At 40.3% G+C, this 27,025-nt stretch overlaps 1 protein-coding gene across 2 annotated transcripts; it reads left to right on the top strand.

Annotated features, from left to right (window-relative positions):
• The first annotated feature begins 433 nt into the window (after positions 1–433).
• On the top strand, positions 434–24,027 carry LOC122060439. 2 transcript variants are annotated; one of them, XM_042623528.1, is made up of 5 exons: positions 434–807; positions 1,379–1,503; positions 1,687–1,842; positions 23,439–23,519; positions 23,733–24,027. In XM_042623528.1, exons 1-5 carry the CDS (start codon positions 495–497, stop codon positions 23,805–23,807), a joined length of 750 nt encoding a protein of 249 aa, XP_042479462.1. In that variant the 5' UTR covers positions 434–494; the 3' UTR covers positions 23,808–24,027. The 2 variants fall into 2 exon arrangements, with proteins under 2 accessions (XP_042479462.1, XP_042479463.1); XM_042623529.1 differs by lacking the exons at positions 23,439–23,519; positions 23,733–24,027 and having other exon boundaries at positions 437–807; positions 1,687–2,189.
• Positions 24,028–27,025: the final 2,998 nt, after the last annotated feature.

The following is a 27,025-nucleotide window of genomic DNA, read 5'->3' as shown; positions in this document are numbered from 1 at the left end:
TTCCGCTGTGAGTGAATAATCATTGAGGTAAACCCTAGGTCTCTATCATTTCCATATCTTTCAGAAAGATATTGACGGAGGCAAGGAGGATAGGCAAGGAGGAGGATACAAAGGAGTGGAAAAAGGTGATGGTGAAAATAGAGGCAAAGGTGAAGCTGGAAGATGGGATTATGGTCTGTAGGTTTTTTTTTTTTTTTTTTTTTTTAATTTTTTTATATATGATTCAAGTGGCCACGGATCGGATTCCCACTCCACTCGGAGGTCATTTGCATCCCTATAAATCGGGATTGGGTGAGCCGATTCCAATTCGAACTGAGCGATTCGTTCGATCCAATTCCGATTCCTTAATCCATGAATTCACACGGGCAAACGCCGTTACAGTTACGAACACGGCAAAACGCAACGGTCAGATAAGGAAAAGGGTAAAGATTTTATCTCGACCCAACAAACGGACCCGAGGACCAAGAGACAGCAGAGAATAGAATGTTGTTTTGATGGCAAATCCACTCCACACCCAAACCCCCTCTCTCTCTTCTTTTATCTTCTTCTTGAAGAGGCCCCATGCTTTCCCTTTTCTCCTCTCAATCTTTGTTCTTCTCACTTGGGTCTTTCTCAGATTGCAACACCTCCACCAATTTCCCTCTCCTCAGCAAACCCAATCTAGAGAGGAACAGAAATGGAGGAGAGAAGACGATAAACAGGCTAACCTAGTCCGGTTTCGCAGTGGTTTCCCTTCACAAATCTCTAAGGATAAGAGGGGATGGTTGCTCGATCCTGTCGCTGCGGCCATTGAAGCTGGGATTTCAGGTCCTTGGTTTCATTTTCTCTTCATTCTTCCGCTATTATTCGCTTAATAAATTTCCCTTCTTTTGATGTTTTACTCTTATATTTATTGATTTCTTCGTTTATTTTGTTGGTTTCCTTTTGGGCAATTTTGGGTGCATTCTGTCAGTTCCACTTTCCAACTCTGTTTGCTTCTTCGGTCATATTGCTTCTATACGGAAATATCCTTATTCATTCTTGAGTTATGTGGTTCATGTCTAAATATCTCTGTGTGACCAATCTTTATTATGGTTTTCTTTGATTCCGTATTGTTCTTCTTCTGGATATTTCTATCATTACTTAAATGTTGGTTTCACTATTAATTTAGTTTCTCCAAAATTGTGCTTTGCTTCGTACTTAATGGATTATTTTCTGGACTTTGGAAATGAGAAAAGGCATCAAGGAATAATGGCTATTTTCCAGATCCCCATTTTATATATTGATATTTTTGCTAAGTAATCGCTTATTTTATAATGCAGTCATCTTCATATTGTCTTTAATTCAACGTTCTAGTGTAAATCTATTAATAACCTGAATTTTTATTGGAGTCCTGCAGAGGGAGCGATATCTTGTAATTCAGTGCATGTGGGTGAAATTCGACCTGGTGGTATGAGGGGAAATCACAGACATCATACTTGCAATGAGACATTAGTCATATGGGGTGCTGAAACAAAATTTAGGGTATGCTTACCCTTCTTGGAATGAGACAACATTTTATATCATCATGTTTATGTCCCTTTCCTATTAAAGGGTTGGTCAATTGCTTTGTTCACTGAAAGTAAATTATCTGTGAATATGGTGATAAAATTCCATTAATGATTTGGCTTTCTGGTTCTTTGTTGCCATTTCCCTGGTTTTTATCAGCTGGAGAACAATCACATATTGGGTAAGGGTTTTGCTGAGGTTACAATTGGAGCAGAAGAGGTGGCAGTAGCTGGTAGTCCGAGTGGAATTGCCCATGCTATTGTGAATGTGGATCTGTCAAGAACAACTTTCATTCTGGGTTGTCAAGACAATGTGGTAACCTATAACAGTTCTAGCACAGATTTTAATGTTTGGAAAGATCTTTAGATGTTACTTTTCCACCTAGGATCATCCATCACCTTATTAGGTGCAATTCAAGTAGTTTCTTTTAGTTCAGCATGTGATTGATATTTTTTGGTTTTGTTGTTTACTGTAAGATTGGGCTTTGATGGGCTGAGAGATATTCAGGCATTGGTGTAAATAAGCAACAGCTGCTATCAGAAAGCTTGACATTGAAGGGAATTCTTGATCATGTAGTTTTTTTTTTTTTTGTTAATATTACATTTCTAGATGTATCGTCTACTTAATGATCGGTTATGATTATTTGAAGGATATTTGTGCCAGTGAATTATGGATGGAAATTGCTACTATTTAATAGGTTAAACTAGGACTAGGAGATCACTTTATGTAGGAATTTGTACGAATAAGAGTCGAGGACGTAATTCATGAAGATGGGCCTGGTACAACAGGATGACTCTGAAAGCCTCTCACTTCTATTGGAAGACCTCACAGAAATGTGATATACTAGTATTAAATTGGCCTTATGGTGTAAAAATGTGTAATTGCTGTATTGATTTCAATTAGGAAGAGTTGAAGACTATTTCCTTTATTAGTTTAGTTCGAGTCCTATTTGTTTATTTATAATTGTTATTTAAAGTTTTTGAGTTGGGTTGGGTTAGGTCTCTATGAGTCCTTCCTTGTTTTAAGATGTTTTCCTTTGTTTTAGTCTGAGTTTCAGTAGCAGTAGCTAACTCCAAGGTAAGATATTGGCTGGAGGAGTTTTAGGCCTAGTTTGCTTCCTGTTTTGAGTTTTCTATTTAAGCATATGTAAGGGCTGTGCCATGTACACGAATTTTGAGTAAAGAATTTAGCTTGTTGCCTTTAGTTCTGTGGTGATTCCAAGGTTGCGGTAGTGGTGGCGATTCTTGATCATATTTTTCTTCTATTTAGTTTCAGTTTTAAATAACCAAAAGAAAATCCTATCGTTTTCAAGTATTATTCTATTATTATTTTGCTTCTTCACAAACTCCTATTTTCTGGATCTAGCTTTCGATTTTGATTTCTGATTTCAGTTAAGCATTCTGCTAACAGTCTAATCAACATACCGGTCCATAACTGATTCTGTTTTGAGCTTCCTAAATCAATATTGAATTATGTCAGAATTTCACTTTCCTATCTTAAGAAGGATTCTTCCGTATCTTTAAATTTGGCCGTTGTTGCTTCCTAATTTTGATGCTTTGTTATTCATTCTTTTAACAGATCTTCGACCAGAATTATAGCCAGATCAGAATTTTCTTTCTGTTATTTGATTTCTCTAAAATAAGATTATCCCATTCAATGACGATGAAGTGAAGTCTGGAGATGGCAATTTGAAGTGCCAATCTAACCGCCATAGCTTCAGCAATGAAGGCATGTAAAAGACCAATATGCTCAGCGAATCCACAGATAAATCATCCATCAGAGTCCCTAAAGACTCCAACCACACCAGCATAACCAGGATTGCCAAGGGATGAACCGTCCCTGTTAATTTTGATGAAGTTTAGAGGGGTCAGGGACCATGAAATCTAAACTGTAGTTCAAAGATGGGGAGTTTTGCGGACTGAGAATGAAAATACTCGGAAGCAAAACACATACTATTACACAGAATAGATTAGGCATTAGTGGGTGAATTACAAAAAGCAGCTTCTAGATAATTCGACCACAAATGCCAAAGAAGGCTAGCCATTAAGGCACATAACCAGTTCTTGAGCTTTCGATTAATCCTGAGAGCTAGAGTATGTTCAATCTAAGAGGAGACAGAAACCCCCCTATGAGAGAAGAAGGGGAATTGTCTAGCTAAGCTCCACCCTGATGAAGAAATAGAGCATGGCATAAAGAGGTGATCAGTAGTAAGCAGGGAGGAGTTGCAGATTGGACATATGGATAAGATGGTTTAATCCCAAGAAGCAAGAAGGCCACTGTGGGGTATTCAATCAAGGAGGAGCCTCTATAACAAATTCCTAATCTTGGGGGCTGTTGGGAGATGCCATATCTTCTCTCAGATAGGATTGACAACAGTGTCATCTGACTCCAAAGTAAGACAATAAGCTGGGCCACCAATAACCCATTAGCCATGAGAGCCCAAATGTATGTATCATCAGTACCAAATAGGGGTAGTGGGATAGATAATATAGTGAGGGAAATGTCTGGTGGCCACCAATGATAGATGAGGCCAGCATTCCACGGCCTTGAGGGAAGATGGATAAAAATTCGGCTGTAGACCACAGTGGATGTGACCAACCTATGAAGAAGGGAATTGAGCTGCTGAACTGGTGATTCCAGGAATCCATTAATAGAATGACTGTGCCCAACCTGGATGAAAAATTCCCCTTGAGGAGGGTAGATCTTGTGCGGAAAATGGATTTCCATGCCCAAGAGACGGGAGGGGGGGGGATGTGTCATGTAAGAAGTTTGCATCTGGAAAATATTTTGATTTCATTGTGCAACACCACAAGGATTGTGAGGGGTGGGGAAGCTCCCTAGGTTTCTTCATCAACAATGCTTGGTTCATATTGGCAGCTTTTTTGAGATTAAGTCCCCTGGATTTTTTAGACTTGCGGATGTCATTTCAGTTAACTATGTCAGCAAAGGACTTGTCTCCATTGGACCAAAGAAACTGTTGGCTCTGAGAATCCAAGCTATGAAGGATATATGATGGTAATTGGAAGCAGGACATAAAATTTTGCGGCATCGCTAGAAAAGGTATCGGTACTGCCCATATTTAATGTAATCACACCTATCTCCCTAAATTTAATTATAATAACAAGGCAGACCACATGGGTGAAATGCCCAAAATTCCCTCAACCACCTGCACTAAACTCTCTTGCGTGCACATAGTGTAATCACTATTTAAGGTACCCCTTCAATAGTAACATAAATGTGATACATCCTCTTTGTCTTTCACTATTCTCATAAATTACTGTTTTTCCACTGAGACCAAAACAAAAATATGTTCTCTTTTCTCCACTAGTCGAGGTTTGATCCCAACACCTCATGCTTACAATGCCAAGTGTCACATTGATGCTTAAATATGTAAATATAACTAAATAAAATTATTATGAAGTACTACCATGTCATAAAATACAATGAAATCATAACATCAAAACTAAGTGTGTGTATATATATATATATATATATATCTATAAATACATATAAGAGATTATAACATCAATGTACATGTAAAACTATATACATACAGTATTAAAATATTATAAAGAGCTTACCTTCGACACTCTCTGCCACTCAGATCTTGTATAGCTATTGCGAACGAATAATCCTTGTATCTTCGGTTCCCTATAATATTACAAAATTCTAAAGTTCGAAATTTGGGTGGTTTCCCTGTTTTTGCTCTTCTTTCCAGCTTGCAAGTTTTCTTCATAATTTCATAAATCCTTCTCTGTTTGTTCAAACTTCACCTGCTATCACTGGATACTATTCCCTACTGGTTCCAATCATTAAGCCTGTCTACAGTTCTTGTCTCATACCCAGCTGGCCAACTTAATACCCTCCACTATTCTGCCACAGCCTATTGCAGGCCTGTTGCACCAGCATCTATGGGGTATTCTAACTTGAAAATTCAGCTATAGTTAGGACCCATTAGGAACCCTACTCGACTGAAGTTTCAGCTTCAGCCGAGCTCTGGTTTAAGAGCCATAAATTTTTCTCCTAACTACAAACCCTAGACTGTTGTTCCTTCTATTAATGAGTTCTGTTTAATTGAAGGAAGAAAGGGGTACTAGTTTTCCTTATTTGCAAGTAAGGACATAGGTATTTAATTACTTTCCAGCCATTATGAGTTTTTTTTCTTTCTATTCTGTCCCTAGTCATACTGAACTTCCAGGTTAGCACTTTTTCATTTAAACTAATTACTCTTTAAAAGATTCGTTATCTATTCTGAAATTTACAAGACTGACACTACTTCTGATTTGGGGTTTTGTCACTTCCATGGGCCCTTAGCGACCCATAATCAAGGTTATTAAACCCAAAATCGCATCAATTGCTATCAGATCCAAATTTCTTCTAGTTCTAACAATGATAGGTTCCTCTCACCTTACCAATCTTGAGCTGCACAAGTTATGTAAGGAGCTCGCTGAGAGTTAGCAGTAGACTGGAGCCAAGATTGAGTCCAGATTTCAGGAGCATTCGAAAAACTAAGAAACTCTTGCTTCCAAGATGGATCTAATTTTTGAGAGCCTAAATAGAAAGGAGAGACCAAGCAGGAACGCCTACACTAATTTCTTAGTTTGGTACCGACTACAATAATTACTCAGTTTAGTGCTTTATGGATTGTGGATGCACTTCCGAGATAGCAACCTCAGCCAATTATTCCCCAGTACGTCACACGGTAGTTGTCAGACAGGGATTATGACATTGAAGGTTGGGGTCCTAGAATTTGACAGGGAGAAGGGACTTAAGAATTTTCTTGATTGGTTGACTAAAGTCGAGAGGATTTTCCCTCACAAGTCCTTTCCAGATTTTCTTGTTCGTGGTGAGATGATATGATACAATCAAGGCTCATCAGTTACTTGAACCCGTGACAAATTGGGAGGCGAGGATACTGAACGAAAAATTTGTTCCTCCTAATTTTGAGAAGATGATATTCCATAGAATGGTCAATTTCCAACAAGGAAGTAAAACTGTGGACAACCAAGGAGTTCCATTAATTTTCCTCTAGATGTAGACTCCAGGAGATGGATCAACAATGAGTACTGTGGTATATCAGTGGGCTGAACACTGAGATCCAGTTAGAGTTTGCCAGCGGGGACTGTGGCAGGTGCATAAGCCAAGATCGTTGAAGAAAAGTATAGTCATCTGAAGGAAATGATCAAGACTTCTTTAGCCTACAGATCTGCACCTAAGACTAAAGAAAGGAAGATAGAGGCCTTGTAATGTTGATGGAAAGAAGCCAAGGTCTCTAAAGGTAACAAGTGGATGTAAAACATTTTGTATCACAATTGTGGCGAGAAAGGCCCATGGTAGAAGACTCACCCTGTGAATGTTGCTGAGACGGTAGAGAAAGGTAGCAATAATGATGTTTGTGATTATTATCCTTACCCTCCTAATCTAAGTGATGACACCACTCATGATTTTGATGATGAGGTCGAAGTGAACTCATCCAGTCGTACTCCATTCACCAATGGGATAGTAGAGAGAGCCCCTCTCTTCGGTAGAAGGTTAATCTACTATATGATGAGGATTCCACGACAGTGCATACAATTGCTGATACAAGAGCGGAAGCCAACCTCATATCTGCAAACTTAGTTCAAGCACTGAAGCTCCCACAAAAGTAGATTTTGAAAAAAAAAAAAAAAATCTTGGCCTAAAGCTACAGAAGACGCAATGCTGTTGTATGAGTTGACCTATGGTATTGATCTCTTCCTATCAAGTGCCTTACCTAGTCAGCCTCATATTGTACTGTAATTTTTCTTTGGGCGACCATGGAAACATAAGGTTGGTGTTCTATACGACAGTTCATAAAACACAATCAAGGTAACACAAGGAGGGCGTATGTTTCTGATGTTGCCTCATGCATTGGCAGATGTGCTTCGAAGGTTATAATTTTCTCGTCCAACCATGAGCTAGCCTATTCTTTCAACTCTTGGAGTAGCGGTTCGACCGTTTTCCCCGAGATACGTGCCACCTTTGCGTCAAGATCATTACAAGGGAATCTTGGGTTCACGTCCTAGCTCAACGGAGCCAAGTTCTTTTAGGAGTGGGAGAGTTTATGTAGATGCAAGGTACTCCCTCAAGTACCAACGTAGGTGGAAGAAACAGGCTTATTCTTAGCCTATGTTTTTTATTAAACTAGTTTTCTGGTTTGGTTTTGAACCAGTGGTGGTTCACTACTATTATTCCATCATGGGGGTTAGTCTTAGGTTTATCTTTTGGTTATTTCTTTATCTATATATTTATTTATTTTGGATGAATAAATAATGCACTAAAACGGAGGGAACGAATATACAAAGGGAAGGGGGGGGGCGGGAAGGGTAAACCAAGCCCTGAAGGGAAAAAACAACAAAACAACAAAATCAAATGAAAGGGGAGGGACAAGGTGTGGGGGGCGGGGCAAAGCAAAAGCTAGCAAGATGAGACTAGCACCTCATGGGGAGCCGAAAACAAGGAGGCTTAAGGGGGACACAGATCATTATGGCGGTGGGGGGAAGCTATGAAAGAAGACGAGAGACCCCAGGAAAAAACTATGAGCTCCTTCCTTGGGGTGTTCCTAATTGGTTTCTGCTTAAGGGAAGCTAATTTAGAGCAAAAATCAAAATAGATGGCATTCCAAATCTGATCATAGGACCGGGATTTGGACGTCCATTTACGAAGATTCCGCTCCACCAAAGATGATTGATAGTGGTACAAAAAGCAAGCTTTCCACTATGTCGCTGATGGAGGACCTAGAAAAGGTCATGTCGATTCAGATCAATTCTCAGTTAAAAGGCAGAATAGGTCTCTAGGAAGGCCAACAATGACAGAGGACTTTTTTCTAGATGGTGGAGGAGAAGGGATAGTTGAAGAAGAGGTGGTTTGTGTCCTCATTGTTGTTCTAACAGAGACAACAAGAAAAGGAGACTTGGATGTGGCGATGGATGAGGAAGGATTGGGTTGGGAGGCAGTCAGTGAAGGTGTGCCAAGTGGTAAAGCTTTGGCGGGGGATGTGACCTTTGAACTAAATAACATTGTGCCAAGGGACTTTAGGGGTAGAGGTACGAATAAGGTTCCAGGCAGAGGCAGAGGAGAAGCAGCCATTGGAAGAAGGGATCTAGGAAATCCTGTCCTCGCGGTTGCGGCGGGTGGGTGTGTGGGGAGGGGGAGGTCGGGCCCCCCTTTATTTATTGATTACTTGTATTGATTGGTAAGGTTGAGTTTGTTGTTGTTGTTGTACGGGTGGGAAGCTCTGGTAACAATAATGTAGAAGGAGGTTACACTTAGTAACAAACTTCCAATATGTTTAAGCCGAAACCAATTGAAATCTTGACCCCTCAAACCAGCCTTAACAGAGATCAGAAATAAGAGCAGAAAGAACGGAAGCAAGAACCAGAAATTCAGAAGATCAAACCTGTCCCCAAGGAACCAGAAATAACCCAGAAAACTTACTTATAGCAGCAGGAAATAATCCAACAGTAAAAACCTCAACAGCAGAAACAATTCCCAGACAGAGCTGGGTTTCGGCCAGAACAGGAGAAAACCTGTGGCTGGAACTTGACTGAGAACCAGGGGCTGTAACCCTGGTCGAAGACCTCCCCTGAGGTGGTCTTCAGAACCTCCTAAGGCCCTTCAAAACTGCTGGACATATTAGGAGAAGAAAACCCTAACCGATTGGACTCAAAACCCTAACCGATTGGAATTAAAACCCTACTAACTGGCAATCGATCTTGAGGATCTGTTCTAATCTTCCACAAGCTTTGATTCTGGTGTTATATCTTCACATAAATCTGATTTAGTCCACTCACAAGCCCCTAACAGCAAGCAATAGCAGAAAACAGGAAAAAGAAAGAGAAGAAGATGTTCAACAAGATAGATGTGGGTGGGAATGGCTATCTCAGCCTAGGTTTTTACTTTCTCAGGATAGGGAGCAAGTAAAAACTGCAATAAACTTTATTATTTTTATTATTTCAAGTCTGAATTATGTCTACAACAGATTCTCTTTATATAGAGGTTTGTAGTTATAAGAATAGCAGTTGGACTCAAATTAGGACACTAATGAAATTAGTCACTAATTCGAAATAGTAACTAAGACAAATTATAAACTAACTTCTAATTTAGGAAACAAATAGTAGCTACTAGAACTTCCTATGTTGGGCCGATGGGCCAGCATAGGGATGGGTTGAACTCAGCCCAATGGCTGGTTCGATGGCTGCTTCTTTCTCCTGCAATAGTTTAGCCCATGATTGGGGATCTACATCAACTACTCCTCTTAAAATCATTTGTCTCTGAAGAATGGATGAAGGACATATAGCGCTCGTAGAGATCTGTATCAAGACGTTGAGAATCATTGGCATGGATCCAAGTGCTATCTTTCTGAGGTCGTCCTTTCCACTTGACTAGGAATGAGCAGTAACCCTTACTACCACGGACCGTAGTGAACTTGTTGTCAAGAACTTCTTCAACAACATCATCCGTAGGGGTCACAAATTGGGGAAGTCTTAATGTATGTTTCGTATCTCTGTCATCAAAATGATGGCCCATATAGAGTGTAAGATCAGCAACATAGAAGACATTTTTAATCTTCGGTAACTCCAACATGTAGGCATTGGGACCAATGTGCTTCAAGATCTTGTATGGACCCATATTCCGAGGATGGAACTTGTGCACAGTACCGGAAGGAAAACGCCTAGGTGGAATTCGAACCATAACCATATCACCAGGCTGAAACTCCACGTAATGGTGATGTCGGTTAGCATTTTCCTAATATCCATCATTAATAATAGCTATGTGACGGTGAATATCAGCATGTACCTCCGTGATATGCCTAAGGAACTCATCCGCTTCAACACTAACACGGGCATGAGGTGGCAATGGTAGCATGTCAACCGGTCGTTGTGGTTGAAGACCAAGAACAATCTCAAATGGTGTACGACCGGTGGTACGTTCACAGAATTGTTGTATGCAAATTCAGCTATGTCAAGAATAGAGGGCCATATCTTCTCATAGTCACGAACCAGACAACGGAGCAAATTGCCAAGGCTAATATTCACTATTTCGGTCTGATCGTCTGCTTGCGGATGGAATGCCATAGAAGATTTTAACTTGGTGTTGGTTTTCAGCCAAAGGGTCTTCCAAAAATAACTCATGGATTTCACATCCGTATCAGAGACAATTGACTGTGATAAACCATGTATGCGTACTATCTCTTTAAAGAAGAGCTTGGCTAGGTGACTTGCATCAAGTGTCTTCCTGTACGGGATAAAATGTGCCGTCTTAGAAAAACGATTGACAACAACAAATATAGTCATACCTCTCCTGTGTAGGCGGTTAGCCTAGGACAAAGTCCATGCTTATGTCTAGCCAAGGTGCATGTGGAATGGGCAGCGGTGTGTACAAACCCGCGTTCTTCTTTTCTCATTTGGCAAGTTGACAAGTACGGCACCGTTGGATGACATGCTGAACATCCCTTTGCAAGTGAGACCAATAGGACAAATCCACCATCATAGAATATGTCTTGTCTTTTGTGTCCACCCATTTCTCCTCCATGTAGCTCTCGAACCAAGTGGTGCCTTAAAGAGATATTCGGAATACAAAGACATGTGCCCTTAAATAGGTATTCATCATGAATGAAATACTTGTCATCTCGACCTCCTTGTAATTTTCTGAACACTTCCACAAAATCAGCATCATTAGCATACTCATCTTTGATAATCTTCGATATGTTCCACCCCTATGCTTTGTACGGTAAAGGTATTCATCATTAGCACCTTCTGACTAAGCGCATCAGCCACTTGATTCTCTTTTCCAGCCTTGTACTTGAGGGTAAATACATAATCCTGCAGATACGAGATCCATTTAGCATGCCAATTGCTAATGGACTTTTGGGAATGCAAGTACTTGAGTGCTTCGTGATCCGAATAGAACTCCTTGCTGATCAAATAGTGTCTCTGATGCTTGAGAATTTGAATAACGGCATAGAGTTCCATATCATATATAGAATACCTTCTTTTTGCATCATCAACTTTTCACTGTAGAAGGCAATCAGATGGCTAGTTTGCATAAGCACTCCTCCTATCCCAACATGGGATGCATCGGTGGCCACTTCAAACATGAGATCAAAATTTGGTAGCCTAAGTAACGGGGCTTCCATCATCTTTTGTTTGATCAAATTGAATGCTTTAGTGGTGGCCAGGGTTTATTGGATTGGCGTTTTCCCTCCTTTCGTGCACTCCGTGATAGGTGCCATAATAGCGCTGAAATTTCGTGTGAACCATCTATAGAAAGAGGCAAGGCCGTGGAAACTTCGAACCTCCGTCAAAGTTGTAGGAATTGGCCAGTCTACCAAGCTCTTAACCTTCTCGGGATCGGCTTCTATACTTGAGAGGACACAATAAAGCCAAGGAATACAACCTTGGACAATACAAAGGTACACTTCTTCAAATTGATGTATAGCTTCTATTCTCGTAGCACCCTCATCACACGCCTTAAGTGTTCAGGATGCTCATCTTGTGCCTTGCTGTAAATTAATATGTCATCAAAGTATACCACAAGGAACTTGCCCATAAAAGTGCGTAATACATTAGTCATCACTCGCATAAAAGGTACTAGGTGCATTGGTAAGGCCAAAGGGCATAACCTTCCATTTGTATAGCCCTTCCTTTGTCTTGAATGTTGTCTTCCATTCATCCCAAGGATGGAACCTAATTTGATAATACCCATTTCGTAGATCAATCTTTGAAAAGATAGTTGCTCCCATTAGCATATCCAACATATAATCCAAACGGGGAATGGAAAATCTGTACTTTACCATGATCTTGTTGATGCCATGGCTATCAATACACATATGCCATTATCTGTCCTTCTTAGGTGTCAATAGGTAATGTAGAACTAGTTTTGACAAGCCAAACTAGACCCAAACAACAGGATCTTGTAAACCAAAGAACAACCAAGTATTCACCAACAAAAGACAGCAACAATATCTAGAAATAACCAGTCAACAGTCTTTGAAAACCAGAAATATCAAACCCAGAATTCTGGAATGTCGGAAAACAGAAATTATACCAGCAAACAGAACTAACCAGCAACAGATTAATGACAGAAAACAAGTCACAGTTAGTCACCCCAGATCAGAGAAACAGGAAACCAAACCAGGCCTATCGGATCTGATTCCTATGCAGAAAAAAATCACTACAAGACGAAAATATGGAGATTTCTTATATCTCCATAACCATAGGTCAGAATGACCTTATATTTGGATTGAAGGATGGCCTCAAGGGGTGGTTGACTTGACCGAAATTGTAGTCCAAACCAGAAACCAGAAGTGCTTCAAGTCACAGGAGCCAATGGTGCAGAAACTGCAGAATTTCCGGGCAGCAGAGTAAAAGAATGAGTACCTGGTTGTAGCAGCAATATGGACTTGAATTTAGATTGTAAAGAAGAGAAAAAAGAGCACAATAAGATCCTCCTGGACTTCATGCCGCAAGGAGTCACCTGGATCAGACACTAAGCCCTTCTTCCTTGATCAAACATAAGGAAAAGGGGTTACTTTAAGATGGAACGTCCTACATATCAGAGGTACTCTGGAGATTCACAGAAGGTCAAGCTCGATCTGAAGGAGTTTGATGGGAGACATGACCCCCAACTATTCTATAATTGGGTAGTGGCACTGGATGACTACTTTGATTATTATGATTTACCTGAGGAACGGAAGATGAAACTAACTCGTGCTAAGCTAGTTGAGGCTGCTCGTGATTGGTGGAGGACGTATGAACATGAACTGGAAGACCGTGGTAGAGAATCTACTAGTTGGGAGGAGATGAAGCTTGAGCTATCAGATAAATACTTGCCATGCAACTTCACCATGGTAGAGAACCTACTAGTTGGGAGGAGATGAAGCTTGAGCTATCTGATAAATACTTGCCACGCAACTTCAGAACTCGTATACAAGACTAGCTGAATTCTTTTCATCAAGGGTCTATGACTGTTGTAGAGTACATGAACAGGTTTGATGCACTTTATTCCCGTATAGGCATAAGGGAGAATGAAAGGCAACTGTTATCTCGATTTCGATTGGGATTGCGAGCTGAAATCAACAGGGGAATCGGAGTGGTTGATGTGTATTTAGTCAAAGCCCTACAAGCAGAGGAGCTTATAGCACAACCAGTTAGAAGGTTTGGTAAGCTGGGGAGGTCAAGAAAAATTTTTCAGCAACCAAACCTAGTAACTCTGCACCCCCAAAGTCCACTTTTCCTCCACGGGCTGATCACAAAGGAAAGGCACCCATGATAGGTAGTAATAAGTTACAATGTTTCCATTGCCAAGAGGTAGGATATTTACTAAGTCTTGCCCACATAAGCAAATGGTTAATGCAGTAGCTGAGGTTGAAGATTCCAATGAGGATGAATCAACTCTTTACCCCTACCCTTTGGATGATGACGATGATGATGGTGGATATGACTATGACATGGAAGACACTAATGAGGATGGCACTCATAGAATAAACATTGTTACTAGCATATTGGTGGCTGAAACCAAAGGAGAGGATTGGCGACGTAACTGCATATTCTACAGCCATATGAAATCAGGTGAGCATACTTATGAGATTATCATTGATGGTGGCAGTTGTGTCAACGTTGTTTCTGAAGCCTTTGTGAAGAAAGCAATCTTGAAATCTAATCCTGACCCTCAGCCTTATAAGGTATCCTTGCTGAATGGTAACACCATGGAGGTAAACAAGAGGTGCTCAATTCCTCTAAAAATTTACCGGTATAAAGAGAAAGTTTGGTGTGATGTGATCCCAATGAAACTCACAGATGTCTTGCTTGGTCGTCCGTGGATGTATGACAATGATGTCGTGGTTGGAGGGAAGAAAAATCTATGTACTTTCAAATAGAAGGGTGTTCTTACGACTTTCTATCTGGTAAATGTGCTGGCTGAGATATGGCAAAAGAGATCCATAAGGTCAAATTAAAAGGACATTGACAAGGAGAAGAAGGTAGTAGCTATGCCCACAAAGGAGTTGCTAGCTATTTCCTGTAAATAGTTCTTATGCACAAGTCATGAGACTGGAATGGTTATGGCTCTTGTTACTAGGGAAGTCACTCCCCAACCTGAGGTAACACAGTGTGCACCTATCAGAGAGCTCCTATCTGATTTTTCTGACTTAGTCCCTGATGAACTCCTAGATGAACTACCTCCCATGCGAGACATGTAGCATGCTATACCTGGTTCGGTTCTACCCAACCTTCCCGCTTACAGACTTAGTCCTACTGAGCATGCCGAGCTGAAATGGCAAGTAGATGAGTTATTACAGAAGGGCTTCATTGAGGAGAGCTTAAGTTCTTGTGTAGTACCAGCTTTACTCATGCCGAAGGATGGTTCTTGACTTATGTGTGTGGACAACCGCACTATTAACAAGATAATAGTCTAGTATAGGTTCCCTATACCACGACTAGATGATATGTTGGATATGCTGTCCGGGGCAAAGGTCTTTTCCAAGTTAAATCTGAGGAGTGGCTATAATCTGATTCGTATCCATTCCGGAGATGAGTGGAAGACCGACTTTAAGACCAATGATGGCTTATATGAGTGGAAAGTCATGCCTTGTCTGACGAATGCACCTAGCACCTTTATGAGGGTTATGACATAGGTCCTTCATCCTTTTATTGGTTGCTTTTTGGTTGTTTATTTTGATGATATTCTGATATACAGTAAGAACCAAGAAGAACATATGGATCACTTGAGGCAAGTTTTGAGAGTACTCCGAGCTGAGAAGTTATATATTAACCTCAAGAAGTGTTCCTTCATGCTGCCCAAGGTTGTATTCCTTGGATTCATAGTGTCATCAAAAGGGGTTGAAGCTGATCTGGAGAAGATAAAGAGCATCATTGATTGGCCCACACCTAAGACACTAACAGAAGTCCGTAGTTTCTATGGCTTGGCTTCCTTCTACAGGAGGTTTATTCGGAATTTCAATGCAGTTATGGCACCCATCATTGAATGTATGAAGTCGAGTAAAGGAAAGTTCGAATGGACAGATACAGCGACCAAAGCCTTCGCTCTTGTGAAGAGGAAGATGACAGGGGCACCCATCGTACGCCTACCAGATTTTGACAAAGTTTTTGAGGTAGCTACAAATGCTTGACATGATGGGCTAGGAGGAGCGATAATGCAAGGTGGACACCCCATTGCTTTCTATAGCGGGAAATTGAATGAGGCCAAGAAATGCTATTCGACATAAGATCTGGAGTTGTATGCAGTTGTCCAAGTGCTACGCCATTGGAGACACTACCTCATTGGTAAGGGGTTCATTTTATACACTGATCATGAGGCTTTGAAGCACCTTCACTCACAGAAGTCGATTAGCCTCAAGCATGCCAAATGGGTAGCTTACTTGCAGGAGTTTGCATTATCTATGAAGTATAAGGCGGGAAAAGAGAATACATGGCTGATGCACTTATCCGGAAAGTGCTCACACTTAACATATTTTCAGCACATGTTATTAACATTAATCAGGTACGAGGTGAGTACGCATCTGATTCTGATTTCAGCACTGTTTTTATGGAGTTACAACAAGGTGGACAACACCTAAAGTACTCTATTCATGATGGGTACTTGTTCTTTGGCACATGGCTTTGTATCTCAAACTCTTCCCTATATCATCACATCATGCGGGAGTTACATGGAGGAGAATTAGGAGGACATTTTGGGAAAGATAAGACTCTTGCATAGGTAATTGATCGATATTATTGGCCATGCATAGCAGAGGATGTGGATCATGTGATCAAGAGATGCCGTGTATGTCAGTTGGCAAAAGGGAAAAAACAGAACACAGGTTTATACTCTCCACTATCTGTTCCTCATGCACCGTGGCTTGATGTTAGCATGGATTTTGTTCTTGGACTACCCCCTACTAGAGAGCGATATGATTCCATTATGGTGGTTGTAGATCGTTTCTCTAAGATGGCTCATTTCATACCTTGTCGAAAGACTTTTGATGCTTATCAGGTTGCAAAGCTATTCTTCAAGGAAGTAGTGCGACTACATGGGCTGCCAACTAGTATTGTGTCTAACCATAATGTTAAGTTCATGAGTTATTTTTGGAAGACATTGTGGTTGAAGACAAACATAAAACTGAACTTTTCAATTGCATTCCATCCACAGACAGATGGACAGACAGAGGTGGTGAACCGTAGCTTGGGAAACTTGTTAAGGTGTCTGGTTCGAGACTATGAGAAGACATGGCCTTCTATTCTTGACATAGCAGAATTTGCCTACAACAGCTCAGTGAATAAGACAACGGGTTGTACTCCTTTTGAGATCTTGCTTGGAGTTCAACCTAAGCGGCCTATTGATCTTATGTCACTTCCACCCCAAGGTCGAGTTAGTATTGAGGCTGATGAGTTCTTGCATCATATTATTGAGGTGCATGCCAACATCTGACGACATATTGCCTTGAACAATGAGGTGTATAAGGCTTCTGTTGATCGTCATCGGTGTCATGTGGAGTTCAAACCCGGGGACATGGTGATGATTTGAGAAATGAACGGTTTTAGACGGGTGTCAATACCAAGTTACATCCACGGAAAATGGGTCCCTACAAGGTGCTGAAACATATAGGACCTAATGCTTATGTGCTTGAGTTGCCTGATGACATGACCATAAGCAACGTGTTTAATGTGGTTGATCTTCACTTTATGTTGGGCACCATTCGGATGATTGAGACATGAAGCAAATGTTGAGGTTACCCAACTGAAGCCACCTACCTCTGAAGTTATTGAAGACATCTTGGATGATAATTACAAGACCTCCCTCCGTGGCACTGGTTATCACACTTTTCTTGTCAAGTGGAAAGGCCGTCCCCGTAGTGATTATACTTGGATTCTGCTGATGATTTCAAGAGGCTTGATCCCGACTTGTATGAGTGCTACGTGTCCCTTATCCATTCGTCGGAGTCGAATGTTTTCAAGTTGGGGAGAGCAACACAAAGAAACACTCCAAAGGAGAAAACGCAGCAGCTCCGATACCACTTAATGTAGGACTAGATTAGACACCCAACTAGACCCAAAACTGCAGGAACTTTTAGACCAAAGAACAACCAAACTCAGCAGCAACATATAGCAAAAAATCAGATTTCAACAACAAACCAGAATTGACAATCAATCTCAATGAACAATAACATAGATTTGAAATAATTCAGCAGCAGTCTTAGGACTAAACCAGGAACTTTAATAACAATATAAGATCTCCATTAGGTTCAGATCAACAGATGCTAGCAGTCCGGAAATTCACAGCAACACAAAACAGAAATCAGAACTCAAATCTGGACAGCAAGTTCAGAAATCTGGTAATCAATTCTAACACTTCAGGAACTTCAACAGAGCAGTATTAAGGAACTAATAGCAAACCTAATTAATGATTATAAGTCCCAGTCCATTGGAGAACAAAGGCAGCAGTCAATCTTCAACACAGATTTAAAAACAGAAATCAAATTCTGGGCAGAGAACCTATCGGCTAGAATTATAAGAACCCAGAAAACAGACCAGAAAATGGTTTGATCAGCACCAAACTGGGATCGAATTCCCTTTTGGTTCAGCCTAACACTTGATCAAAATCTCAGGACCATCAGGTCGTCAAAACTTCCCAAACAGAAGAGGCCGAGAGTGAAGAAGAACAGAGAATGCAATTTAGAATTTCTGCAGAATGTTTAGAGCACTTACCTGAACTCTTGGAGAAGAGAATCCAATAAGAAAACCAGATAACAAAGAGACCCACCCGGACTTCCCGCCGCAGAGTATCGATCGGATCACACACCAATCTTTAATCCTTGATCAAACACAAAGGTACAGCTATGGAGAAAACCCAGCGGCAGCAGCATGAAGCCCTTTTTTTTTTTTTAATTGTCAAAATCGTGGGCTGCTACTTTATTTATAATGATGGGGTGTTAAATTACAAAGAATAGAAGATCAAAGCTTCTAAATATTGACTGATTAAACTACTAACATTTAGTTACTAAAATTAGAAAATTGTAATCTAAAGAAATTAGAAACTAACTTAAACAGAAATTAGAAACTAGCAATGACTTGAAATTAGAAACTAATTTAGGACTGAAAAATAAAAACTAAATAACTAATCAGTAACCCCATCAGCAGCCCAAATCGTGGGCCCCATCAACAACCCAAATCGTGGGCTGACTTGGACCAGATCTGGTCTACCTAGTCAGCCACTTGGGTCGACCTTGGTCTTGGTTCTTCTCTTGTAGACCCTTGTCGGTACTACATCAATAGGGTTGGTACGGCATATGGGCTCATGCTTTTTACAAAAATCCTTTTCGCAAAAGCTCATCCACTTGTCTCTTGAGCTCGGCATGCTCGGTGGGGCTGAGACGATAAGTGGGCAGATTTTCCTGGATCAATAGCATGTTGTATGTCCCGCATAGATGGTAGCTCGTCCGGCAGCTCATCGGGCACCAAATCTGAAAAATTAGCTAGCAAGTCTCTGATGTGTTGAGATGTGTCACCTCTTTTATCGGTTCAACTTCCTTTGTAACTAGGGCTAAAATTAGTCAGGTTTTTTCACTTGTAGCCAAGAACTCTCTATAGGGCAGCACACACAATTTCTTGTCCACCATGTGTTTCTTGTTTGTGTTTGCTTTGTATGGTTGCTTCTTTGGTTCAATAGCTTCTTTGGAAAGGGGTGTTCTCAATATTCTTCAAAACATGTTGTCTTCTTACCTGAACAACCCTCAATTTAGCTTTAACTTGAGGTATGTTGAGTGATTTTAATGTAAATGGCTTGCCTTTATAATCGAAGAAACATTGGTTCTTGGTACCACCAACCAAGACATTATTGTCATATATCCACGGTCTTCCAAGCAACACATCAGTTAGCACCATTGGGATGACATCACACATTCACACCACATAAAACATCGTTGATTTACAGCCATGGTGTTAGTCTAGAAGTGACACCTTGCAGAGTTGTGGATGGGGTTCAGTCTTGAGCTTTTCCTTAATCACAAAAGTTTGAGATACTACATTCACACAACTCCCGTTGTCCACAATCATTTGAGCTTTGTGAGCTCCGCTAGACATCAAAGTATAGAAGATATTGTGCCTCCTCCAATCTTCTCCCTTTGCTTCAGCTACCAGAATTTTTGTGACCACATTAATAGTACCATATGGATCTTCATCTTCTTGTGCATATTCAGCTTCATATTCTTCTTCCATTCCTTCAACAAGGACATTCACAGCCCAATCATCATCTTGGGGTTCATGGACTTGCATATCCGGGTTGGATTCAATTGCGGTGATGATGGAATTGGCTCTTCCACGTTTAGGACATAATTTGGCATAGTGTCCGATACCACCACAATGAAAGCACTTCAAAGTCGCTGTCTCTCCCCCAACCATAGGACTCTTACCCTTATCTTGTGTGACTTGTGGAGCTCGGGTAGGCCACTTAGTTTATTTCATGCAAAAGACCTCTTACTTTCAGTGGGCTGATTATACCTTCTAGGGGCTGAATTGATCAAATCTTCCACCTCTAAGGATTTTTCAATATATACATTCAAAGATGAAAGTTCCACCACAATTTTGTCACGGATATCATGTTGTAGCCCCAACTTGAATCGGGATATAAGCAGTTCCTCATCCTCATGATAAGCACCTGTATGTTGAGTAAATCATTAAACTTATCAATGTATTCCTCTACAGTCATGGTCCCTTGTCGAAGAGTATTGAGCATGTTATAGAGACGGCGTCGGTATGTTAGGGGTCTCCGTCTCCGGATAAGTCTGCTCTCTTCAGTTTTCCACCAATCCTTAGCACCACCTGTAAGCTTATTGATAGCAAGTTGGACCTTCCTTTCTTCGAACATGCGGTAGCATGGTAATAGTAATCTAATGCATTCAGCCAGTCATGGAAGTAGAGAGGGTCATGTTTTTCATTATACTCCTTTAAGTCCAAATTCACCTTATGTGTGTCATCATGGTGAAATTGGGGTCCATCATGTTTATTAAACTCTTCACTTCCACCATACGTACGGCTGGTACGTTCCTTTGAGCAGGGAATGAAAACCTTCATGGTGCATTAGGATTATTATTTACCATAGGATGAGCATTAGATTAGGCAGCAGTCTCCTTCAACTCTTCAAACTTTTGGTCCATAGTGTCCATCCTTGTGTTCAGACGTTGGAGGGATTTCATCACATCAGCTAGTGAGTATTGGTTGGAGCTCCCTTCAGCCATAACTCTGATACCACTTAATGTAGAAGTAGGTTACACTTGGTAACAAACATCCTATATGTTTAAGCACAAACCAATTCAAATCTTGACCCCTCAAACCAGCCTCAACAGAAATCAGAAATAAGAGCAGAAACAAGGGAAGAAAGAACCAGAAATTCAGAAGAACAAACCTGTCCCCAAAGAACCAGAAATAACCCAACAAACTTAATTATAGCAGCAGGAAATAACCCAACTGTAAAATCCTCAACAGCAGAAACAATTCCCAGACACAGCTGGGTTTTGGCCAGAATGGGAGAAAACCTGTGGCTGGAACTTGACCGAGAACCAGTGGCTGAAACCCTGGTCGAAGACCTCCCCTGAGGTGGTCTTCAAAACCTCCAAAGGCCCTTTGAAACTGCTGGACAGATTAGGAGAAGAAAACCCTAACCGGTTGGACTCAAAACCCTAACCGATTGGAATTAAAACCCTACTAACCTGCAATCGATCTTGAGGATCTGTTCTAATCTTCCACCAGCTTTGATTCTGGTGTTATATCTTCATATAAATCTGTTTTAGTCCACTCACACGTCCCTAACAGAAAGCAATAGCAGAAAACAGAAAAAAGAAAGAGAAGAATACGTTCGACAAGATAGATGTGGGTGGGAATGGCTATCTCAGCCTGGGTTTTTACTTTCTCAGGAGACGGAGCAAGAAAAAACTGCAATAAACTTTATTATTTCAAGTCTGAATTGTGTCTACAACAGATCCTCTTTATATAGAGGTCTGTAGCTACAAGAATAGCAGTTGGACTCAAATTAGGACACTAATGAAATTAGTAACTACTTCAAAATAGTAACCAAGAAAAATTAGAAACTAACTCTAACTTCTAATTTAGGAAACAAATAATAGCTACTAGAACTTCCTATGCTGGGCCGATGGGCCAGCATAGGTGATGCAGGGCTGGTGAGCCCCAAAAGACCCAACTAGGATGGCTGAGGGCCCACTTAAGAGCTTAAGGAATTTAGGTCTAAGATCAAGTATTCAGCAGGGAGCAATAACTGTAGTATGCAAGCTCAGAACTGAACCTGTTGCAAGTTTATTGTTCGCTGGATGGAAGGAACTGGGGAAAGGGAATATAAGGTATGAATCTCTACAGCAAAAGGAACCAATGATTCCAATTTCAGGTCCAATCGGCCTCTGTTGATGACCCGAGGAAGCTTACCTGAACCTTGCTGGACTACTAAGAATGCAGTAACAGAGAACCAGAAAAAGAAGAGAGAACAAGGAGAAAGAAAGACAGGAGAAGAGGAGAGATAGGGAGATCGCAGGGAAGAAGAAAGAGGGGGGGGGGAAGAAAGCCACGTGGGGGTGTTTCCCAATCAATTCATTCATTCATTTGTCCATTAATCAACTAACTCTTCCCTTGAATTACATGTCTAATTTATAATAAAATAAAATTAAAACTTTCTAATTAAAGTCAAAGACTAAGATAGAAATAAAATCTCCTAAACATGGTTTTAAGTATCGGTGTGTATCATGCCGTATCGGCCGATACGTATCTGTATCGGTAGGCATCGGCACGATACATACCGATACGTATCATGAAAATTTTAAAACCCTTATGTATCGATACGTATCTTACGATACACACCGATACGCACTGATACACCACTGATACGCACCGATACTCACCGATACGTACCGATATTCTATGAAAAATTCAAAATTGAAGTGAAATGTACGTTTCGGTATGTATCGGTAGTTATCGGTATTACGGTACTTACGACCGATACGGTCATAAAATGGCCAAAATGGGTAATTTTTTAGAAAAACATAATTTTTTGAGGTGTTTTTGTTCCAAAGTTGCTGCCAACCATTTTTCTCTCTAACTAAAGTGGAAATCAAGGTTGGGAACAAAGATTTTACATTTATGGGACAATTACAAACCTTGGATTCTTAGTGCGATACTCTCAATTTATTGTTTATGCATAATACATGTTATATATAACTTTTTTTAACTATTTTTTTTATGCAAATGTATATAAAAAAGTGTTTCCTATCTATTTATGTGCGTATCTTTAGCGTATCTTAGCGTATCTCCGATACGATACGATACCCTCCGATACGTATCTAAATTTTGGCCGACCGATACGACGATCGATACCGATACTTTTATCCTTGCTCCTAAACCTAGGCTAACAGAATTAGAAGCAGATACGGACTCATATAGGAAACAAATATTCTCAAATAAAATAAAATCCTAGAATATCCTAATAATCTTGAACCCAAATTAGTTTCTTTGATCCCAAATTGGATTTGGTTTTGGGTTTGGATTCTGGACCGGGTTTGGGTCGATCCATCGTAGCGTTGCTACATCAATAGGGATGGGTTGAACTCAGCCCAATGGCTGGTTCGATGGCTGCTTATTTCTCCTGCGATAGTGTAGCCCGTGATGGGGATCGACATCAAACAATTCCACACCTTTTTTAAATTCTGTTTTGAAGAGTTCTAGTCTAGGTGAACTCTTCCCTGTCTTATGGTTGGAGTATTTCTTTCTCTTTTACATATTTGGATGTTACCTATGTAAGGAGAATTGGATCGGAATGAATAGAATTGATTTTCTACTTCTTGTGGCCTGGTGTTGGTCAACTGAAACCTTCTTCTTCATTCTCTGTTAAATCAGATCCTCTTCCTCTATCATTATCTAGCTGTGATCTACTGCAGCCAACAGAACCAGATTTCACAACCAAAATCCATTTCTGAGGTTAGTTATACTCTCACCTGTGGATACCTTATTTCTTGGTCTTGTTTCCATCCTGCAAGTTTTCTTGATAACTTCATTTAAATACTTCTCTGTCTGTCTTCAAACTTCGCCTGCTTTCACTGAATACTATTCACTACTATTTGCAAGAATTAAACCTTATCTACAGTTCTGGTTTTATACCCAACTTAACACCCTGCTCTGTTCTTGCTGCAGCCTATTGTAAGCTTGTCGCAACAACATCTATGGGTGGTATTCCGTGAAATTTCATCTATAGTTGGTACCCACTAGGAACCCTACTCTCCTGGAATTTCAGCTTCATCCAAGCTCTGGTTTTGAGAGCTACAGATTTTTGTCCTAACTGAGCCCTAGACTGTTGTTCTTTCCATTTTGAGTTCTATTTGATCAAAGGAAGAAAAGGATACTGGTTTTTCTTATTTGCATGTAACAATGTAAGTCTGAAATTAATTTCCATACCTTACTTTATGAGTTTTGTTCTATTCTGTCCCTAGTCATACTGAGTTTCCATCTTAGCCTTTTCATTTAATCTAATTACTCTTTGGGAAAAGGCTGGCTATGCTAGCGGTATACCCAAATCTGTGTCTCTCCCTCCTCCTTCCATTGAAAAAGTCCCCTATGCCCCTCCCATCCCAGCTTTCCCATTGGTTGAGCCACTAGCTCTAGGAATGCTGGTGGCATACCTAACCTCCTTCCTTACTTTTTTATCCCCAATCCTGTTCACCTCTTTAAAAGTTTCCTTGTCTATTCTGCAATTTACATGACTGCCTGATGCAATCCAGGATTTGAAAACTTAGTTCAGATCTCTTATGGAAAAGTGACTTTTGCATCTGTGCTCCTAGGGTTTGAATCTCCCTAGGGGAGGAAGCTAAATCCCTGAATTTTGGAGAGAGAAAGAAGGATCGTAGAAGATTTAACTCACTATTTAGGGCTGCAATTGTTACCCAGAAACAGAGTCCTCAAGCAAAGAAAAAAACAACAGGGAATAAGGAAAAATAGAGGAGAATAGAGATTTGTTAAGAAGAAAAACTAAGGGATTAAAAGATCAATACCTGAGGAGAAACAAGGATACGTTGTATGTTGTATACATTCTCTAATATGGCCTATTCCACATACAATTTATTACTAAAAACACACATAATTCAATTAAAACAACAAAATATGCATAAAGATAAATAAACATAAAATAATAAATCATTTATAATTATCAAATGTTATGCATGATTCATTACAAAGAGAAAGATATGAGAGTAAAGAATACAAGCAAGTTACCCCTCTCCCTATCTTAGATTCTGTGTACCACATCAAGTTACACAGAGGATCAAAACAGAATGTTATTCTGTTGCCGAAGCTAGTAGTCCTCCGAAGAAATGCTGGCTTTGTCATATATTATGTTAGAAGAAATGCTTGAAGTTATTGGGCAGTTATTCCACGCTTGTATGGGAATGATTTGGCCAAAACCACAAAAAAACAAGTTTCCGTAAAGAAACCAGCAAAACCAACAAAATGGGTTGAAACCTATTTTTTCATTCAAAACTGTACATTTTATTTTCAAGGTTACCGAAACTACACAATGTATTGGAATTGCAACGGAAATCTTTCACTTCCATTCAAAACTATTCATTTTACTTTATAGGTTTGTATCATTATGGTTGGAATGATACCGAAACTACACAAATTATTGAAATTTCAACAGAAATCTTTCACTTTTTACGTATCTCATGGAGTTTCATTTTGACATTATGCAAATTGTAAGTATTTCGTGAAATTTTGCAAAATTTAGGGGAAACCTTTAACATTGGTTTCTGGTCATTCTCCTTGATTTCTTCTTTGTTGATTCGAGTAGTTGATTGAGGGAATTGATAGGAATTGGCATTGCGATTTTGCACCTGAAATCTCTAGAATTGATGTCATCAAGAGGATGTGATGTAGGGGGTTCCTAGGTGTGACTAGGTCTCCTACAAGATTGACTAACTAGGTAGGGTTAACTCAAGGGACTTGGGTAGATAGGACAAAATAAACTTAGCAAACAAGATTAAGCATGTGAAATAGAATGAGACTAATAAACAAAGTAGCAAAAAACAATAATAATCTAGGCAGAAAAACACATAAACTCTTACTTAAGCTTCAAGTGGGGACATGGGGAAGGGAACAAACGTCATACGAATGTTAGGTTCAACACAAATCATTCCAAACACCAAATAGGATATGCAAACAATCAATGTCCTCTAGCAGCCAACTAAAATAGAAAACTCAGCAAAGGTTTTGGAAACATAACAGTGACGAAATGTCTTAAAACAATGGGTAAAAATAGACATAAGCAAAAGGGCATAGGTTGGTTTCAATGTTAACGGGCTGCAACATGTAATAGGGATATATGGAGGTGGGGGAGGGGTTTAGTTTAATTAGTTACCTTGTTGCTGTCCTGCTCTGAGGAGTAAAGAAGAAGTATAAGTCCTCCCAAAATAAAGAGTTGCAGTCCAACCTTGGTTGATGAAGAAAATCCAGCTTGCTGTGTAGTGATCCTTGTTGTTGCCGATGGAGCTTGCGTGAGTGATGGGGCTTTCAATAGCTCACAATAGTGGATACAGCAGGAGCAGTAACCGAGAGACAGAGGATGAGAGAGAGAGAGCCGTGAGAGAGAGAGGAGGCATGAAACAGAGGGAGGTCGAGAGTGAGAGATGAGAAGAGGGAGAGGGGAGAGAGAGAAATCGTGGGGGGGGGGTTTGGGGGTTGTTTTGCCGTCAATATTCTTCATTCATTAATTCTCATTGTGGCCAATGGCCTTACATAAATAATAGGATAGTTACTAAAAGGAAAAAGGCTAATCTAGGAACATAATCTCAGAAATAAAGAAGCTTCCTAAAAAAAGCAAATAGGAATGTTATTTAGTTTCCTACTTAACTCAATGACCTAAATAAACAAAATCCTAGGAATAAAACTACTAACAAATCAGATTTGGTGGGGGCCACACAATCTTGGCAAAATACTGAGAATTAAAATTACATATCAGATTTGGTGGGGGCCATACAATCTTGACAAAGAAAGGAAGGAGAGGACTCAATCCAACGCTGGGAAGGCTACACCGAGCCTTCCTCTTTTTTTTTTTTTCTAATCCTCCAACCATAAAGAAGGATGGGTCTTCTTCTTTCTTCGACTGTACGTCTTGATGTCCCTATCAGGATGTCTAGTTGATTGAGGGATTGATAGGACTTTGGAATTGCGATTATGATCCGAAATGCCCAAATAATGTCTCATGGGGGTTACATTTAATACTTGGTAGTGTGGGACGCATTTGATGACATCAACATGGTTGATGATGTGGGAGAGTGCCACAGGGTAGTACAGGTGGCAGCCAACATTGGCCACACATGGGTGATAGCCAAGGCAGCCATTATAGTTGACTTGCAAATGGCCGCCCACGACTGCAGCACAACAGTAGCAGCTATGCCCACACGGCCTGCTGTGCCGCATGAGGCACGCAACCATTC

Source organism: Macadamia integrifolia, chromosome 14 (genome assembly GCF_013358625.1).
Source record: "Macadamia integrifolia cultivar HAES 741 chromosome 14, SCU_Mint_v3, whole genome shotgun sequence".
NCBI classification, from domain to species: Eukaryota; Viridiplantae; Streptophyta; class Magnoliopsida; order Proteales; family Proteaceae; genus Macadamia; species Macadamia integrifolia.
The sequence above is the reverse complement of the archived record's forward strand: the minus strand, read 5'-3'. Positions and strand labels throughout refer to the sequence as shown.